Here is a 21,188-nt window from a genome sequence, read left to right on the forward strand (position 1 = left end):
ATGCGTCATAGTTCCATTTTTTGGCATAATTTGGTCCGTAAATCGTTAAATCTAACTGTTTAACACTTTAACTGTTAGATTTTCATATATGACCATATTCCTTCGAACCAAATTTGTAGAAACTATAAACTATAAGGCCAAACTATAAGGCCAAAATTGCAAAAATGGTCCCTGTGGTTTGTCACTTTTTGTAGGTAAGGTCCAAAAAAAAGTTTATAAGCAAAAAATGTCCTTATTTGGTTGTTTTGTTGTGGTTTTGGTCCCTATCTCGTTAAGTTTAACAGCATGGTTGTTAACTTTTAGCAAATGACAGATTTACCCCTAGGACCATATCTGCAGTTTTATCTTTTTACCAAACTACAATGACCAATTATGCAATTTTTCTTTTTCATTTTATTGAATTATTGTATATTAATTCTTTTAATTACTTTTTTTATAACTTTTTTCTTATTGTATTATTTTTTTATTGGAGTATTATATATTAATAAATATTATTTTTAATATATTATATTTATATATTAATAAATATTATTTTATTTGATTATTAATTTTTTTTAATACTTTTTTTTGAATTTCTTCTTTGTTGCATTAATTCTTTTTTATTGGATTATTATATATTAATAAATATTATTTTTAACATATAATATGTATCTATTAGTAAGTGTTACTTTATTGGATTATTAATTTCATTTAATTAATTTTTCTAATTTTTTTATTGCGTTAATTCTTTTTATTGGGTTACTAATTTAAATTTATTATTTCTCTTTATAATAATTAATATTTTTAATTGTTTTTATTTTCTTTTAGTTTCTTTCTTTATTGTTTAAATAAAAATACCAAAAAATCTCACCCACCCCACCTATCCTAATTTATTTAAAATATTTGGAAGATAACATATTTTGGACAACACCACCACCATCACTCAATCACAGCAAACAACTATCGGACCGTCTCCAATAGATAAATATTATATGTATATAATTTCAGTAATTATTCACGAAGTGAGATCATTGTGTGTATTTTAGTTTTTGCGTATTCACATATATCTAAATTTGTTATATATTTCAACAAACTTATGATTTTAACTTATGATTTTGACATATATAATTTCCCTAAAAATATTTCTACATTAATTACAAAATCCGAGTATTCGCTACTCGGCGGTCGGCCGAACGAGTACCAAATAACGAGTTCTACAACCTTGCCACCCCATGTAGTGGCTATGGTGGTTTGAAAACCCTCGATCTAACATTGTCGTCTGTAACGCCCGTGTTTCTAGGCTAAGCATTAATGATGATGTAATAGTCTGGGTCAACCATTGTAACTCGTTTTGAAGTAATAAAGATGAATTACTTGAATATTATGTGAATTATGTGTTTTTTTGTGATTATTACTTGTTTATAATAATATAATAAATAAAAGATAAAAATAAGCGTAAAAAATAAAATGTTAAATAAGCCCGATATCGATAAAGAAAGTTGTAGTGGTCGTGACAAGGATTTCGGAAATATGAAGAACGCCGAAATCTGTGTTTTAACGAAGAAGTTATGACCTGTAGAAGTTTCGCGACAGAACCGGCACGACACTGCGTGACGTAAATAGTGAATTTACGATAGAGTACTTTTTAGCCTTGGTGATCTACACGAAAGTCTTAGTATTTGTTAAACCGAGAGCGTGCATAAAAAGAACGCCCAAATCTAACTTCGTATGAGGAAGTTATGATTTTTCTAAGTTTCGGATCGGCAGTGCACAACCCGAAGTTCGAATATTAGATCGAGCGGTTTTTAGCCGACACAACCTAAACGAGAATCGAAGATCTCGTTGATAGTAGCGTAACGATAAAAAGACAGACGAAAACGGACGTCGGATGAAGAAGTTATGGATTTTTAACGGATTTTCCTGTCCCGGACTGTTAAAAATATAACTTTAAAAATAATATTTATTAATATATAATAATCCAATAAAAAAATTAATGCAATAAAGAAGAAATTCAAAAAAATAATTAATTAAAAAATTAATAATCATATAAAATAATATTTATTAATATATAAATATAATATATTAAAAATAATATTTATCAATATATAATAATCCAATAAAAAATAATACAATAAGAAAAAAGCTATAAAAAATTAATTAAAATAATTAATATACAATAATTCAATAAAATGAAAAAGAAAAATTACATAATTGGTCCTTGTAGTTTGGTAAAAAGATAAAACTGCAGAAATGGTCCCAGGGGTAAATCTGTCATTTGCCAAAAGTTAACAGCCATGCTGTTAAACTTAACGAGGTAGGGACCAAACCCAGAACAAAACCACCAAATAGGGACCTTTTTTGCTAATAAACTTTTTTTTGGACCTTACCCACAGAAATTGACAAACCACAGGGACCATTTTTGCAATTTTGTCTATTTCTATATATATAACCTTTTTCTTTAAATGAACCCCAATATCTTACATCCATCCCCTAACCCTCTCCATATCAAGAGCACTTAACCCTTCAAAATGAGCAATTTATATGGATTATATCATTTGAATGGACATAAGGTACTAAGATCCTTGTAACACTTTTATAACATCAATTAGTTAATGAATTTTAGTTGGGAAGAACTAAAATAATGTTTCTCCATTGATGAAGGTCAAAACTCAAATAAGTTTCAATTTCACTAAATTCACCAATTGATGTGGTTTTCTAATTAGCATAAGGTAACATCAATTTTACCATTTAAAATGAAGATGATTTTTAAAACCCAAAATAGAGTTATCAATTGGTTCACACCCCAAAAAAGTTAATCAATGAAAATAGCTTCAAACTCTTCTTCTCCGATCCTTAGACTTGATTGCTTAAAGATAAAGTAAACACTAAGTGTGTGTATGTTTCTTTAACCAAGAAGGCCTTTTATAGGCTAAACCTAATGTCTAACTTGCACACCAAGCAACTATCTAAAATGACATATTTATCTATACTTAAATACATAATTTTCTAGTCATAAGTCAAATATAACTAACTGCAAATTAGGTCACTCTCTTTTATAGTTCTCACTATTTATAGATTGTACTTTGTTTACAGTCCAATAGGCTTATTTAACGTCAGCAAACACCCCAGTAGGCTTATATAATGTCAACAACTTGTTGTGTTAGTGGGAATATCTACAACAAATCGATGTCACATATCATCTTCTTGTAGAAATAACATTGTCACCTTAATATTTAAAAATCGTTTACATTAAAACTCTTTAAATTAAATTTAAAAAGTACTTATAAGTAGTTTAATTACTAACATGACTTCACAATTAACTAAATGACATCATATGTTGCAAGTGGTGTACGCATAATATATCTTCATTCATAATTTATAGTGTATATGAGTTAAATACCATATTTGAAGAGTACGCTAACTTTTCATGCCTTCTTTTGCTTATAGCTCTAATATTCAACCTTGTGGACTCTGGTTAGAGCTGGATGGGAATGTTAGGTGTGGCTATTGTAGCAGTTCTAAAATGTGAGTTATCTAAAAATTAGATGTAAGTGTTAAAACTGTTGATGTCCATGAGTCGAAAATTATGAACACTTCTACCATAGTTACTCAAAGTATTCTCAATTGTCGAAGTCTATAAAGTCAAAAACTAGAGCTAGGAATATAAGAAGGGATGGAGAGTTGGTGTGTTCTTCAAATTGGATACTCTAAAGTAATGAACTCACAAACACTAAAAGTTGTTAATTAGGATATGTTAGATGCACAATACTTGCCACATATGATGTGATCTAGGAAAATAAGAATCAATGTTAATTTTAAATTGTAAAAATACCAAAATATAATGGTTAAACTGTAAAAATACCAATATATAATGATTTTTACTTTTATTGTCCTATATATATTATTTTCAACATGAGAACAAATAAATTTAGGGGTATTCATAATCGGATATCTAATGTTTTTTATAGAAACCATTCAATCCAAGCATCCACCTAGATATTAGATATCCTCAACCAATCCAAATCCAATTAACATTAGTCAATTGAACCGAACCGATCCAATTACACATTGAATTGGGTCGTTTATCCATTGGATATTTACTTTGATTATCTGGTATATCTAATTGGATCCATCCAATGGATATCCAACTTTTATCTAATTTTACATCCAATTACAACCGATCAAAATATCATAGATATTTTCAAAAAGAACATCCATTTCACATATAAATTTTAAAGATTCAATAAAAACCAAAATATGATAACGATCAATACAACTGATCTATATATTACAACCGATCAAATATGATAACGGTCGTTATCCAATGGATATCCAACTTTTATCTAATTTTACATCCAATTACAACCGATCAAAATATCATAGATATTTTCAAAAAGAACATCCATTTCACATATAAATTTTAAAGATTCAATAAAAACCAAAATATGATAAAGATCAATAATATTAAAAAAAAAATCAAAAGTGCAAATTCAACCAAAATGCAACAATCCATAGTTGCATAATAGTTGGATGATAATTGGGTATATATATTAATAATTGAATAAAAATCGGGTGATAATTGGATATAATCGATGATAATCAGATATATTCAATTAAATGATAATTGGATATCCAATTGAATCGGATCTTGAATCGGTTCAATTTAGGATCGGATCCGGATGTTCATTCAAAAACCGACTGATCGAGTTTGGATGTTGAAATTTCAAATCGATGTCATCGAATTGTTATTGGATAACAATGTTTGAATTTGATTCGTCTTGCACGCATATAAAAACAATTCCGTATCGGGAAAAAAAAGTTTTTGGCGAAAGATAACGGGATACGGTCCATAAAACCGACGTGGACACAACATAACCACCAGAACAGCAACTGTCGTCTTCTTCACTAGCTAGCTCATAATCACCACAACCACACCAATATATTCATACGAATTTCCAAGGAATTCGAATTCCAAACCTTTTGTATTATCCTCTACAAACAAAACCAAACAAAGTAAAGTTCGCCGATGACATACTTCAGTTGCAAGAACTAAAATGGCGTTAACAACTCCGATTTCTTCACCATCACAGTTAATTCATTTACCAGTGGGTCATCGGCCATCTCCGTCGTTGTACGTTCCATTTAGGGGATACACTTTGATCCGGTCAAAATTCCAAGTGATCGCTCTGCGGAACACTGGGAATTCGTCGTTTCCGGTTCCACCGAAATTCTCGTCGACTGTTAGGTTTAGGTGTTATGGCAAATCGACGGAGGAGAGAGAGGCCGACACGTTAACAAGTGACAACGATGACGATTCCCGTGAAAACACTCATCAGAGTCCCAATAATGTGGAGAAGGCGGAGGACGGTGGTTCTCGGAGGAATGTATCGTCTTTGTCTGATGCTCTAAACCTTGGGATTCGTGAACCGGTTTATGAGGTCTGTTACGAAATTATCCAATTCCATTTTTGCTTCAATTGCAGTTTAGGCAGGGGAGATTGATATACCTAAAATCACTATATCCTAATTCTTAAGTGGCAGTTTAGTTTAGCTTATTTCATCATGAACTTCATCGACTATTCTAATAGAGTTGTATGTTTATTCCTCTAAAGGTTGTGGAAGTGAGTTCAAGTGGAATGGTGTCGACCAGAAAAATCAATAGACGGGATCTACTAAAGTCAAGTGGTGTGTGGAATGTTCTAATAACATAACTTTTGCTATTCCAGTGAACAAAATTGTAGCTGTTACTTGCCATTCTCTGTTCAATCTATATAGCACTTTTCAAAAATCTATGATGTTCAAGCTTCTTCATATGCACATACAAGCTATTCCTAATTGCATTTCACCTTATTAATACTTGTGATTAATAATACCACAACATCTGAGTTGAGATTGACTGAGATTACTTTCTCTGCATCTTCACTAAAATGAGGTTTTGGTTGCAGGTCTCCGCCCTCGAGACATTCGCAGTGTTGATCCTTCACTATGGTTGACCAACACAATGCCTTCATTACTGGTATGGCTTCAACTCAAATTATCATCTATGGTGTTTTAGTTCATGCCTAAGAAAGTCAAAATCCTGTAGCCTCTTTCTTCATCTCCATTATGAGATACTCCATCTATCCATTTGCTGCCATCAGCCATAATTGAATGCTTTTAGGGCACCTACCTAGTATACCTAAGGTGAAATGAAATTGTCATGCTGAATATCTCTTCTTATTTGAAGAAGATTTGAAACTGCAAGATAGATCATGGGAATAATCGACTCGTGAATGACTTATAATTGCATTTAGGCTCTCAAGTTATGATCCATTAGTAGTTCTTTTTAGTTTTTTTTACCACTTATATGACGTGTGTGGTTGATGTGTAGAAGAATTTTGGGTGTTTTGCAGGTTCGCGAGAATGCCATACTATTAAATTTGGGGCCATTGCGGGCAATTGCAATGCAAGAAAGTGTGTTTATATTTAATTACAACAGGTAAGCATTGTTTTCTTCCATATCTTGCGAAATCAAAGCTTAAAGAGGTGATTAACAGTGGTATTTTGTGGTTTATTTATGTTAGGAGAGCAGGGAAAGCTTTTATAGATGCATTATTACCTCGATTAAATCCTAAAAGCAATAATGGAGGCCCTGTAATGCCCTTTGAACTTGAGGTTGGTGTTTGACTGATTGACTGATTTCTCTCCATGTCTAGAAAGAATACTGGAGTTTTACAACAAGTCTCAACTTGATATTTCAGATAGTTGAAGCTGCCCTGCATTCGCGAATACAACGGTTTGAGGATAAACTGATGGAGTTAGACCCACGTGTGAGTATGGAAACATAGTGAGTATATGTAATTATCTTTCAGTTTATAGCAAGATCATATTTATAACTTTTGGGGTTGATGAGAAGTTTTTTCTTTCTGTATGTATGTGTGTATTGTTCAGGTTCAAGCTTTACTTGAGGTTTTGCCAAACAAGTTAACTGCTGACATATTGGAGCAACTTCGTATTAGCAAGCAAACCTTGGTATATATATATATATATATATATATATATATATATATATATATATATATATATATATATATAATTGGAGTTTTTTTTATGGCATTGAAGGTTGAATTGGGATCGAAAGCAGGGGCACTGAAACAAATGTTGTTTGATATACTTGAGGATTCTCATGAAATACGTCGCCTTTGTATAGTGGGAAGAAACTGCATCCTCGGTAGAAACAATGATTTGGAGTGCTCTGTCCCACAAGAAAAGCAGATAGCCGAGGGTACTTACTTGTCACATATTTTCAAACTAGATGCCCATTCCCCATTATTATTGACTGTTGAATATGCTAATTGTTGGAGTGATTCTCATTTCTCACATGCAGAAGAAGAGGAAGAAATTGAGATGCTACTGGAAAACTATCTTCAAAGGTAGCTAATTCTGAACCACTTCCACTTGAAGCCCAGAATTGTGATCTACTTATTATTTATGTATGTGTGTCTGTGTGGTTGCATTTGCAGATGTGAATCATGTCATAATCAAGCAGAAAGGCTTCTTGAGTCGGCAAGAGAAATGGAAGACTCCATATCTGTTAACTTAAGGTTTTGTGATCTTCTGCTACTTTTGTCTGTCTGTGTTGTTGAGGTATTTTTAATATTATTATTAATTACTAAATTTTGTTATCAGCTCTCGGAGGCTTGAGGTGAGCAGATTTGAGTTGCTTCTTCAGGTAGGGACCTTTTGTGTTGCGGTTGGTGCTCTTGTTGCAGGTTAAAATTCTCCATCCTCTATTCTATAAGTTTTTTCTTTTCAATAATAAAAACACACTCACTTTATGTTTGTTTTTTTGTTGTATTTGTTATTTGTATTATTGTAGGTATATTTGGCATGAATCTAAAATCCTACCTTGAAGAACATGTGGTATACTATTTTTTACTTTTCTTTATTCTAATCATATGGTTAATGGAAAAATCAAATCATATGTCTTATTTCTACCATATATATGCAGTTTGCATTTTGGCTTACAACAGGAGGAATCATCTTTGGTGCTGTGGTGGCGTTTTTCGTCATGTACACGTACCTCAGAACAAGGAGAATACTTTAGGCTTAGTTTGCAAAGAATGTACTAAGTTACAACCGTTTCATCACATAAACTCAGATATTATCATTTCAGACTTGCAACAAGGAATTACCATTTTTAGCCTCACCTGTCCAAATCAAGACATGATGCAAGATGACAAAACTCTCAAGTCTAGTACTGTACTTCCCCGAGAAGATATTGCTGATTTGGATCTTTCATATTCTTGTGGATATAATTTATTTATTTATTATGTGAGGAGGCGATACTGTATCTATCATTGTTAAAATGTTAATGCTTGAGTGTGAAATACTTCAATTACTGTTGAATCATATTTTATACATAAATAGAATTGGGGACAAAAAATAAAAGCAAAATCATCAAAACAAATAGACAAGACATAAGAGTATCCAGGGTGGGCATTGATCAAGATGAGGATATCAGAAATAACACAAAATGAGGGCCCAAAATTGCTGTCAAATGGGACCAAAGAGATTTCAACAGATTGGCAAATAAAAGTAATATTAAAAAAATAATAATAATCCAGATTAAGACATGCGCATATGCATTAATGCATATTCTCATTTGTTTGGTAGCAAAAGAAAAAGAAAAAGAAAAAGAAAAAGAAAATCACGGACCCAGTCCAATAAGATGTACAATTGGTTTGGGATCATCATAAATCATACCAATCCAAGCAAATCCCCCTAATACATAAATTGTACAAAGAATATGCATACAGCCTTAAGAAAATTGGCAATGTTTTCCAATAACCTGATGCACAAAATCCCCATGCCACGGTCAAAAATATCAACTGCTAAGCCCAGACAACTGAAATGTAAAAAAACAAAACAAATAAATGTATAAGATAACTTTTAAATCAAAACCTAAAATGATAAAATAGTTACCTCAAGAAGCTTGTTTTGATGGTGTCTTTGAAACTCCACCAATAGCTATGTTCCCAACTCCAGCCTCCATAGCTTCCCTCTCATGTTTCTCTTTACTTTTCTCACAGCTCTTGTTATCATCATCAACAACATCAGCCTTGGGAGTAAGGACCCGAGGTCCACCAGTGAACCATGAATGACTAAGGCATTGAGCAGCTGTAGGCCTTTTCTCAGGGACAAAATCAAGAATAGGAACAAGAAAATCAGCCAAATCAGTCGCCTCTTGTTCACTAAACTCATATTTCTCCTTAAGCACCTTATGCAAAGGCCAAAAACGCAATCGCCTTATATGCCTCAAATCCCCATGTCTGTTAAAAAACTCACGTGAGTATCTCCCACCTAAAGCTATCTGCAAAATCAAGCTTTTTCATGTTATAAACCTTAAATATAAATCATCAAATATCCATACCCACCCAAACCCAACTCACCTTTCGAGGCATCATTCCAAGAAGTTCCATCATTAGAGCCAAATGATCCTGTAAAAAGTACATACCGTGTCAATATGTCATAACTCATTATATACTCACAAGTCACAACAAAAGTAAAATATTAAAAAACTTACCTCATCTCTGTCATAATTGTCACCACTATGAGGATCAAAGAGGACATCACCAGTTGCAAGCTCGAAGCAAATGCAAGCAAAAGACCATAGATCAGCAGAGGTTGAATATTTGGATCCCAGTAGAACCTCTGGACACCTGTATTGCCTAGTTTGTATATCTCCAGTAAATTGTTTATAAGTCCAACATGCGTTACCAAAATCAACCAACTTGCATTTAACATCAACATCAGCCAATAGCTTTTGTCTTGTTGATCGACTCCCTCTTCCGCGAAGTTGATTCCTTTCCCTTACATCAGGATGATTCTTGGAGTCATCTTTCACAACTGAAGAAGAAGCATGGTCTTCAATGGAGTCCACCCCATTTGGTTTTTCATTAGAGCAAGAATCAGGATTGATTGAATCATTGTCTGGTTCAACTTCATCCAGATCTTCCCTTCCAGCACCATTTTGGGCTGCCTTCTTAGCCTTTTTCTTGATTTTCTTTTTCTGGTTCTTGGTGAGATCACCGTTTGAATTCTTAACTTCTTTAGAAGGCCCGGAGTCAGCTAAAAGATCTTTACTTGTTGAGAGGATGAGGGGTGTGCCTGATTTTGTTCGATCTCTTTCTGGATCAATCATGGATAGAAGTAAAATGTTTTCTGGTTTAAGATCAGTGTGTATAATGGAAAGCTGGCGATGTAAGTAATCCAATCCCCCTAAAATGTGGAAGCAGATTTCTTTAACCTTGTGGAGAGGGACTCCTCGGTAATCTGAATACTTGATTAATGTCAGGAGGTTATCACCCAAATACTCAAAAACCATACAAACATGCTGTCCATTTGGTCCTGAGTGTTTGAAATGATCCAAAAGCTTCACAACAGACTTTTGATCATCTGGATCCCCCTCAGCTATCTGCTTCAATATAGTGATTTCATCCATTGCTGCCTCGGTGTAGTGTTGAGCACTTTTTTGAACTTTTAAAGCTACATATCTCTACAAACCAAATCCAGGTTTTAATTCGTCAATTAGAAAACATCAAGCGATCATAAACAACATAACAGGTAATTTCAGAGCTCAAATTATCAAAACCAATCCTCAAACAGCTAATTTCAGAGCTCAAATTAAACTAATTAGCTTTAAAAGTTTATTCTCTCTGTACTAATATATCTCGAATGAAAAGCTTGAGAATCTTTGTAATGCAAACAAGCAAGTTATCTAAAGTAGAGTTTGGTATAGTTGAGAGAAGGAGGAAGTAGTATTAGAATAGAAAACAATTTTGTCCAGAATCAACGAAACCATTGATACTGACTAACGGAAACTCAGGTACAACGCAAGAAGTAGAAGACATACCGATTTCTGCGTGTCCCAAGCGAGCCAAACGGTGGAAAAATGACCCCAACCGAGCTTGCTCTGAACAATATATCTCGAATGCTTAAATTTATCACCAATACGAACAGCATGATAACCTCCGCGCCTGTAATCCTCCGTCCCTTCGTCCTCAGATGAGTAATCACTCGTCTCGCTCCGATCGTCTCCAGTGCCGCCGTTTCTTCTATTATTATCTTCCGCCATCGAACAGAACACAGCTGTACGAGTAGAAGCTCCAAAAACGGACGAAATCAAAGCTTCCAGACAACCCGATTGCGATCGATCTGATATTGGAACCCTAAAAATGAAGAGAGTGTCTCGAACCTTGAAAGTTGAAACTAGGGTTTCTACTTGCCCCCTGGTCTTTGTGTTCTAGTTTCTTCTTTTTGTTCTCGTGTAGATAGAAGATTAGTTTCGTTTATAATTTCTTTACAAAATAATCATTTTGACAAACATTCGACAAAATAATAAATCATGATTATTTTTTTGTGCGAGTGTATCAATTTTTATTAAATATCTTCTAATCAAAGATTTTATTTTAATAATTAAAATAAACATAATAATGTTCAGTTCTATGTAATTTGGGATACTGAAAACATGACCGTTTACCCAATTTTTTTCCATTAGTTTCTATTGAATGATTGTGGATCTTGCTCAAACCTTTAAAAGAAATTTAAATGATTTAAATAGAATGATTTTAAAACTTGATTATTAATTGGCGATCAAGTAATTCCAAATCTTTATATTATTAAAATTAAAATAAAAACTGAATAATTGAGCCTCTTAAATATCTACATATAATCTTTAATGTTTTTTTTTCTAAAATTTTATTGAAATAGTATAATATTAATCCATGGTTGTAATCAATTTGCACATTCTTTCCTTTTCATTTTATCCGTAGGTCTTGAAAATTAGGTAAAAAGATGCATAAGTATCATTTATGTTCGTTGGTACTCGATTAGTTTAAAACGTGAAGAGTAGAATTAACGTAAGAGAACAACCTCTTTATCAATTTCATAACATTTGTTCATTTAACATTAGATTTGTTTTTAGTTATTTTATTTGAGCTTATTTTTTAATTAAATTATATTTATAAATATATGAATTATAAATGAAACATCTTGATTTTGGATATTTTTTATATAACAAATCATTAAGTGAAATCATATTTTATATGATGAAAATATTGTATAGTTTATCATCATATATCGATACAGATGATATCGGACAAAAAAATGGATTGTGAATTTTTTGTGATAACTCTCAACTCATTAATCCATTTTATCAACTAAAACAACACAATCAAGAGGAATCAAATTACTTGGTGTCTTTTCTTCAAACATGCATTCACAAACTCATGTACGTATGGTTCTTCTTGAAGTATATCATCCATTTCTTGTGTTTCCAACTCAGCTTCCACGGAAGATCTAGAGACAACGTCTTGTTTCTTGCTCTTCCATGAAATTAGGGACTCTCCAAGAAACACGCAAAATCCGGTGGTGGATTTACGATCATGAAGATCACCCTCTCAATCAACATCACTGTAGGCACTAGGCACGTAACTCAATAGATGAAGTCGAGGGAAACAATAGGGTCTGGAACTGAGTGTCACAAAGATATCTCATAATACGGAGTACAGCCCCCCAATGAATAGAGGTAGGAGCGGTAACAAACCGACTGACAACATGAACAGCACGAGCAATATCCGGACGATTAACTGTGAGATAAACCAAACTTCCCACAACAGTCCAGTTAAGATTCGAATCGGACAAAGGAACACCATCAATAGGAGAGTACTGTGCATTGGTTTCAAGAGGATTATCTACAGTCCGATTTTCAGAGAGGCATGCTCGTGTAAATAAGTCAGATATATATTTAGTATGAGAAAGGAGATACCCTTTCTTAGACTGAGCTACCTCAATACCCAAGAAATAACGCAACAAGCCTGAATCCTTCGTAGAAAATCGATGAGCTAGATCATTTTTCAAAGACTCAATACCACCATGGTCATCACCAGTAATAATTATGTCATCCACATATAAGGACAAAAGAATCCGTCATGCACTCGTGCATTTAATAAACAGAGTCGAATCATGATTACTCTGGACAAATCCAAGATAGGTAATCACTTAGGAAAATTTCTCAAACCAAGCATGAGGTGCTTGCTTGAGACCATAAAAAGCTTTACGAAGCCGAAAAACCTCACCCGGCTGGTGTTGAATTCCTCGAGGGAGAGATATATAGTGTAACGTCCGCAGATCCGGGCTGGTCAATTTAGAGACAATAAGCATCAAAAATTAGTTTTTGATGGAAGATTATTTATAAGGATTAATCTTTTCCAAGTGGTAGTATATGTTACAAGGGTTCCGTACATATAAAGAACGCCGAAATCCGACTTATAACGAAGAAGTTATGACATGTCGAAGTTTTTCGGCAAAACCGACATGACACCGGGAGACGTAAATAGCGAATTTACGATGGAGGACTTTTTAGCCTTAGAAATCTAAACAAAATTTGTAGTATACGTTAAACCGAGAACATACAAAAAAAGAACGCCCAAATCTGACTTCGTATGAGGAAGTTATGAATTTTCTAAGATTTGGCATAGCAGTGCACGACCCGAAACTTGAATTTTAGATTGAGTGGTTTTTGGCATACGCGGCCTAAATGAGAGTTGAAGATCTCATTAATAGGAACTCAACGATAAAAAGACAGACGAAAACGGAGACCGTATGTAGAAGTTATGAATTTTACGCGGACATTTAACAATATAATCTCCTCGTACTGTTAAATTTAAGATCAGTCGAGAAATAGCCGACGGAGTCAAAATAAAACTTGTATATCTTATTTTTACCTACGCGTGGATATAAAGAACGTCAAAAACGGAGCTCGTATGCGAAAGTTATGAATTTTTGAAAATCGGCTAATTTCCACCCTGTGTGCGATGCCACGTGTCAGCACCAGGCTGTGTCTGGTTGTCTCCAGCTGGCTCACGACGTGAGCATCAAGAAACTCACAACGTGAGTGACCCTCCATCCCCCTATAAATAAGAGGTGAAGCCTCTATTCTTCCTCACACCTCCCATAACTTCCCTCTCTCTCTAGAACCTCTCTCTAGCCCCGAAACCCCCCGAAAAGCCTAGGGAACCTCCCTAGCACGAGGCGGAAGCCCCGGAGCGCCCGACGGCTCCGAGAAGAAGAGCTTTTCGGCTCGGAAACGCTGCTCCAGCGAAGCTCGGTTTTGAGAAAAACCTGTTGTAAGTGAGCTACGCCTAACCTATCTTTAGTATAGCTTATGTTTTAATATAGTAATGTTATTAGGACCTTATAATAAATATTTGGGCTATTATTATGATTTATATAAGTGTCGTTATAATGTCTTTTTAACCACTCGCGGTACGGGGAATCTGGTTTGGAGGGCCGCTTGGGTTGCTGGATTCAGAAGTGTTATATGCCAAAATGATCCTGCCCTCCGGTGTTCCATGTCTGGCCCCTGTCTGTACATAGTGGGTGAAGAGTATTATTTAACGCTTATATAATAGTAATAATAGTTAGACTATTAATTAGTCTCGATGAATATTAGACTAAACTCTAGTGGTAATGATACTAGGTTTCGTCGAAGGAAATCATATTGTTAAGAAGTGAAGCGCTGCTCGAATATCGAGTCGTCACTTTAACAAGTGAGTGCATAGTTACTTTCATCTTACACATAGATATGAAGTATTTTAATATAAATTACGTGTTATGTGTGCATATTGTCTGAATACTTGCTGTCTATGCTGTGTAACACCGTAAATTTTCAAATAAATTTTTCATTTAAAAACACAATAAAACACATGCCACATTTTCTCAAAAATCACAAGTATCAATTTATCAACATATTTCAAAAGTTGTTTATCACACATCCAGGATCCTCCGATAATATATCTCTACTCAGATGTGTGTACAATCGAGCCGGCGCCTTCCCGCGATCCTGATAAGAACCTGGAACACATAACACATACACGGTAAGCACGAAGCTTAGTGAGTTCCCCAAAATACCACATACAACAATTTGCCACTCGAGGGTATACTCTGTAAAACCCTCTGGTCTACGTGTCTCAGCGGGACCCTCCGGTCTCGTAGCTCGTTGGACCCTCTGGTCCGGTCTAGCTCGTTGGACCCTCCGGTCCGGTCTGATTGAGAACCCTCTGGCCTCATAGTTCGTTGGACCCTTCGGTCTGGTCTAAGCAACAAACAATATAGCATACAATACATATCACACAATCATGCATAACTCAAGCAAACACATAAGACCCTCTGGTCACACATAATTACCACTCTAGGTAAAGTATAGTGAGAAGACTCACCTGACAAGCAGGAAGTAAATAACCTCGCACCCGAATCTCGAACTAGCCTCCGCCTAACACAAGGGATGAATATCACTAATTAATACTCTTTTCACAATTCAAACAACCGAAGGCTATTCTTTCTCTTTCTAACTCTTTGAAGTGGATAAAAGACCATTTTACCCCTCCATGGTCCTTATTACTCATGTTGACCAGAACCCCCAGGGTCAACAGAAGTCAACACTCGAGTCAACAGTCCAAGTTTGACCCGACTCGTCGAGTGCACTCTTGCGACTCGTCGAGTCCCCCGTATCCTAAGAAGTCTCAAAAGTCTAGCTCAACTCGTCGAGTTGACCACCAACTCGTCGAGTTATCACTCTATCAAACCCATCGGGACAAACTCTCACCGACTCGTCGAGTCAGGCCATGGACTCGGCGAGTCCCTTCGATCAGATTCCTCATTCAAACGATTTAAGGCAGATCCATCACCCCAAACACTAGATCTACCATCCTAAGGGTCGATTGTCATGTAAAGTTGCAAGCTTTACGTTTAAACATGGCATATAAGGCTCATAATGCCAATATAACTCTAACAAGGATGATTAACCACAATAACTCTTCTATGGTTAATAAAGCTATAATCTTTGGACTCTCTGGACCTCACAAGGTCCAGATCTGAAGTCTAGGCCTCAAGAGAGACCTTATGCATACAAAGTCCCAACAATGGTGGAAGTAATCCTAATCTTCCATATTTACAAGATTTAAGCAAAATAACAAGAAAGGTGCAAGCTTTTACCTCTTACTCAAGCCCTTGCACGAAGTTACACCAGATCCACTGATTCTCTAGCTCCCTTGATGGGTGATCTCCTCTTCTCCTCAAGAGATGCACTAGTCTACTCCAAGTTTTAGCTTCTAAGACTCTCATGGCTCTCTATACACGTTTAGGGTTTGCTCTCAAGGAAGGGTAGCCGCAAATGAGGCTATAAGTTCATTTAAATAGGTCCTAAACCCGAGAAATTAGGGTTTCTCTGCCCAGCACCTACTCGTTGAGTCAGCTCTCTGACTCGTCGAGTCCAATCATTAATCCCACGTGGACACTCGACTCTACTCGACGATTTGGACTCACAACTCGTCGAGTCACTCCATAAATCTCAATAATAATCACACAATAATATACCTGAAAGTCCGGATGTTACATGCTGAATGAAAGATTTTATACTTGTTTTAAATGATTTAAATTGTATATTTATTTTATATCTACAAAATATGTTGGGTAAAACATGATATAGATCCGGTAAGAAAATTTTTTTGGTAGGAAGGTAAGAAGTTTTTTATCTACATATTTTTTTGACAAACAAAATAAATGAATCACTAGATGATTCATTTGTAAGATGATTCACACGAAAAAATTCCCAAAAAAACATCTTTATGATTCATTTTTAAGTAAATTAAGAAAAAATTCATTTTTATGACAATTTTAGTGAATAACAACAAAATCATTGTATAAATGAATCATCGAGATGTTTTTTTGAGAATTTTTTCTTGTGAATCATCTTACAAATGAATCATCTAATGATTCATTTTGTTTGTTCGCGAAAAAAATATGTAGAAAAAAAACTTCTTACCTTCCTACCAAAAATTTCCTTCTTATTTGATCTTGACTCGGGTAAAACATGGGTAGATAAAATATGAATTGAATGTTGAGATAAGAGGTGATATAGACCATGAGATAAGGGTGAGAGGTGAACAATGAGAGAAGTCTTTTACCCAAGCGTGGTCCCGTCATCTAGCAGAGTATGGATGACAACCACATACTATTCTAGACAGTCCAGTGGAACACTAGCAGGCTCGTAACCTGTAGGTGTTGTGAACGATGTGTTCACCCGATGTACTCTAAACCCGGGCGACTATGCAGACTTAGTGCCCGAATCTTGGCGATCATGCAAACTTGGTGCCTAAACCCTGGCGACTATGCGACTTAGTGCATGTTGTGTAAACCCTGGTGACTATGCAGACTTAGTGACTAAACCCTGGCGACTATGCGACTTAGTGCCTGTTGTGTAAACCCTGGCGACCATGCAGACTTGGTGCCTAAACCCTGGTGACTATGTGACTTAGTGCCTGTTGAGTAAACCCTGACAACAATGGATTTCATGCCGATTCCTTAGGATGATCCTTAGGAATGAATGAACGAGGAATAGCTAATTCTTAGGGTAGATCCTTAAGAGTAAAGAAGATATTGGGGATGGGTAATTGGGTTGATTGTTTGATGTTTAAACATAATAATTATATTATTGTGGGTTGAAAACCCTATGTACTCACCATGTTTCCCAACCTGACCCACTCCAGCTTATTTGTATCACAGGTGTCGATATGAAGTTACATTACACTGAGAGATTAATGAGATGTAAATCACTAGTGATAATGAATGTAAGTTCTGTTTATGCTTATGTTTCTGTATTGACAATGACATCCCAAATGTTTTAAAATGAATAAAAATACATTTCTTCGGAAATGATTTGATAACGTATTTATCATGTTTTACTAGGAACAAATTCTAAAACACTTTTATTTAAAATGTTACTCTGATTTTCAAACAAAGCATAAACAAAATCGGTCTTTTCTGGCCGCGAAAATGGGGATGTCACATATAGACCTCCTCATGGATGTCACCATTCAAAAAAGCATTCTTGACATCCATTTAAAAGATCTTCCATTGTCGAACGGATGCAACCACAATCATAGTACAGACTGTCATCAACTTTGCCATTGGGGAAAAGGTCTCCTGATAGTCAAAACCATACTGTTAGGATTACCCTTTTGCTACAAGTCTGGCCTTGTACCGCTCAACAGACCCATCAAATTTTGTTTTTATCTTGTACACCCACTGACAACCAATCATATGTTTCCCAGAAGGAACAGAAACCTAATCCCATGTTTGAGTATGATAAAGAGCGGGGAGTTATTCAGCCATAACATTATGCCAAAGAGGATATAAACAACCTCTCTATACGATTCAGGTTTAGACAAATGATGGATGTTGGCTATAAATGAAGAAAATGATCCTGAGTATGTAGAGTAAACAAAATTTGGAAGCATGGTGGACTTCATAGCACGAGTAGACCTCCTGAGGGGTGGTGGAGGTGGGTATTCAATCTCAACAGTCGAACGGGAAGACTCAGGAACAGGAGGAGTCGAGTAACTCTCTGAAGAAGTGGGTGTGTCATGAATTGGAGGATCATGCAGCATAGATGAATCTCGAGTCCTTATATCCATATCAAAAGGATCAATATGCAAAAGATTTGACTTTGTTACATTATGGGCTATAACAGGAATCGAGTAGAAAGGAATATGTTCCAAAAGACATCTTGGAAAACATATAACTTCTGACTCACGGGATCATAGCAATGTTATCCTCTCTCTCCAACACCGTACCCTAAAAACACACAAATAGCAGATTTCGGCCCCAACTTGTTCCTTTCAACATGAGGACGAAGAACAAAATAAGTACATCCAAAGACTCATAGAGCAGAGTAGTCTGGTAGGTGACCATGTAGCTTCTCAAAATGAAACATTCCTGAATTCAATGCAGTATAAATACGATTAATCACGTAAACAATAGTTAAGACTAATTCTCCCCAAAAGACACTAGGTACCCGTACAGACAAGAGCAATGAGCGGGCTGTATCAACAATCTAACGGTGTTTCCATTATGCCACACCGTTTTACTAAGGAGTATCAGTACACGATGACTGATGTATGGTACCATCAAAAGCAAGTAATTGAGTAAAATAATTAGAGGTATATTCACCACCTAAGTCACACTTGAAGTACTATATCACAACTGAATGTTGAGTTTTAACAAGCGCTCTAAAATTTATGTCAAGGAAATCATATATGAGTTTCATAAGATAAACCTAGGTATAGCGAGTATAATTATCTATAAAAGATACATAATAGGTCGACCCACCCTTTATTGATACTAGTGTAGGACCCTACACATCATAATGAATAATATCAAAAGGAAAAATAGAACAATACATACTTTTACTGAAAGGTAAAGCAGAGTATTTTCCAAGTTTACAACCACTATAATCAGAAATATCACAAGTGTTCAAATGACCCAAAACTGTAACACCCGGTCCTTGTAGATATATTTCTTTTCCTCATTTTAAAGTTAAGTGTCGGGAAGCTTGGTCCTACACGGGGCGTAGGGTAGTCTCCTACGTAACGTGTACTTGGACATAGGGCTTAAATGATCTACGCAAGTCATAAATGGAGCTACACGGGGCGTATGAGCCCATAACTAAAACCCTAATCTTGGGGTTTTGAGCCCTATTTAAAGGTTCTAACCCCTTGAGGCTCTTCCATTCTCAGCCTCTACTCCCCTTGAGCAACCACCTCGAAACCATAACCAACGTGTGTGAGTTTTGGTGACCTTTGAGTGTTTTGTGTGCATCTTTAAAGGAAGAACTCCATTAGCAAGCACTTTGGAAGCTCCAATCTTTGTGGATATGGAACTTGCATGTAACATCCCAATCTTCAGGTACGAAATTTAAGCTTTATATATTTATATTTATGGGCAACTCGATGAGTTGGAAGGCTCCAACTCGTCGTGTAGAGTTTTAATGGTCGCACATCTTTCAGGGTCTACTCGACGAGTTGGAAGGCCCCAACTCGACGAGTTGAAGGCTGAACATGAAAACCCTAATTTTTAGGGTTTGCACCATATTTAAAGGCCTTACCTCTCATTGTTAGCCTCCTTTATCCCCCCCACGTTTGTCCAGAGAAACCCTAGTTCGTGTTTCATCTCTCATTTTGTGTGTGTGTGTGTGTGAGCTTGGAATGTATTTTTGGCGCTATTTTGGAAGGAACTTGAAGCTTGAAGAGTGTTGATTGAGAGAATGTTTGTAGATCCGGTATCTACTCTGTTTGGGAAACCATTTTGAGGTATAAATTCGATACCTTGGCTTTTTATTGCTTAGATCTTCTCCTATGGAAGTATATGGTCATTTTTAGCTTATTTTGGGGTCATTATTGGATTTGAGCATGTCATGAAGCTATGACTTCAGATCTGGAAGTCTCATGGCCTCCTTAGACTTAAAGTTGCCAACTTTATCAAGTCTTGGCCCTCCTTCATGCCCTAAATCCCTTAATGAGCTATGTTTGAGTGTTTTATCCCCTTTAATGCCATGCATGGACGTAAAGTTAGCAACTTTACGTGGTATCTTCACCCTAGGGGATCAGAACTATAGTTTGGGGCTTTGGACTCGCTGGAAAAGTGGCTGAATGTGTTAAGACTAGGAGAACTCGACGAGTTGCCCTGTCAACTCAGCTAGTTGACTCGGGTTTCCCCGATCTTCTGGACATTGTGCGAACTCGACGAGTTGTCGTGTCGACTCGGTGAGTTGACTAGGGTTTTCCCGGTTTTCTGAGTTCTGAAGAAACTCGACGAGTCAGGAAGATGCACTCGACGAGTTGGGTCAACATGGACTGTTGACCTTGACTGTTGACTCTGACTTTGACCATGGTTGACTAAGTTTGACTTAAAGGGTATTTTTGGTATTCGGGATTTTTAATGAAGATAGTTATATGATGGTTGTAGGCAGTTGAGTTCGGAGCTGTGAGTTGGGATTTGATCTTACCAGTTCAGCACTACTTGTGAGGTGAGTTCTCCTCACTATACTGACAGGGTCGAAGGCACCAATGCCGACCCTTTGGATTGTATCATGGTTTATCGTATGATACTATGTGTAGTGATCAGGTAGATTTGTATCCTAGTGTGTAGGATGATGCTATGATTGATGATCTGTTAGGCCTATATGATAATTGTATGTGCTAGCTAGCGTTTGATATTATGTGATATTATGTGATGGCGGGTGGGTTGAGGCAGTCTTACTTTGTGCTTAAGGTCAACAGACCCAGGGCGGCCTGGATAGACTGAAGGTCCAAAGGGGTGTACCAGTCAGGC

At 35.9% G+C, this 21,188-nt stretch overlaps 2 protein-coding genes across 2 annotated transcripts; one reads left to right on the forward strand and one right to left on the reverse strand.

Annotated features, from left to right (window-relative positions):
* Positions 1-4,798: 4,798 nt before the first annotated feature.
* On the forward strand, positions 4,799-8,366 carry MGT10 (magnesium (Mg) transporter 10). Its single transcript, XM_079079985.1, has 13 exons — positions 4,799-5,417; positions 5,591-5,663; positions 5,924-5,994; positions 6,371-6,456; positions 6,542-6,632; positions 6,719-6,787; positions 6,909-6,989; positions 7,080-7,242; positions 7,345-7,390; positions 7,481-7,561; positions 7,647-7,729; positions 7,837-7,880; positions 7,969-8,366. The coding sequence occupies exons 1-13, from the start codon at positions 5,034-5,036 to the stop codon at positions 8,062-8,064; spliced, it is 1,368 nt and encodes a 455-aa protein (XP_078936111.1). The 5' UTR covers positions 4,799-5,033; the 3' UTR covers positions 8,065-8,366.
* A 176-nt stretch (positions 8,367-8,542) lies between these two features.
* On the reverse strand, positions 8,543-11,313 carry LOC145160698 (uncharacterized). The gene is made up of 5 exons (XM_079079984.1): positions 10,873-11,313; positions 9,544-10,515; positions 9,410-9,457; positions 8,943-9,330; positions 8,543-8,865 (listed from the first exon to the last, which is right to left on the reverse strand). The coding sequence occupies exons 1-4, from the start codon at positions 11,092-11,094 to the stop codon at positions 8,944-8,946; spliced, it is 1,629 nt and encodes a 542-aa protein (XP_078936110.1). The 5' UTR covers positions 11,095-11,313; the 3' UTR covers positions 8,543-8,865; position 8,943.
* Between the last annotated feature and the right edge of the window lie 9,875 nt (positions 11,314-21,188).

Source organism: Lactuca virosa, chromosome 2 (assembly GCF_052849685.1).
Source record: "Lactuca virosa cultivar CGN04683 chromosome 2, Lactuca_virosa_CGN04683_v6, whole genome shotgun sequence".
NCBI lineage: Eukaryota > Viridiplantae > Streptophyta > Magnoliopsida > Asterales > Asteraceae > Lactuca > Lactuca virosa.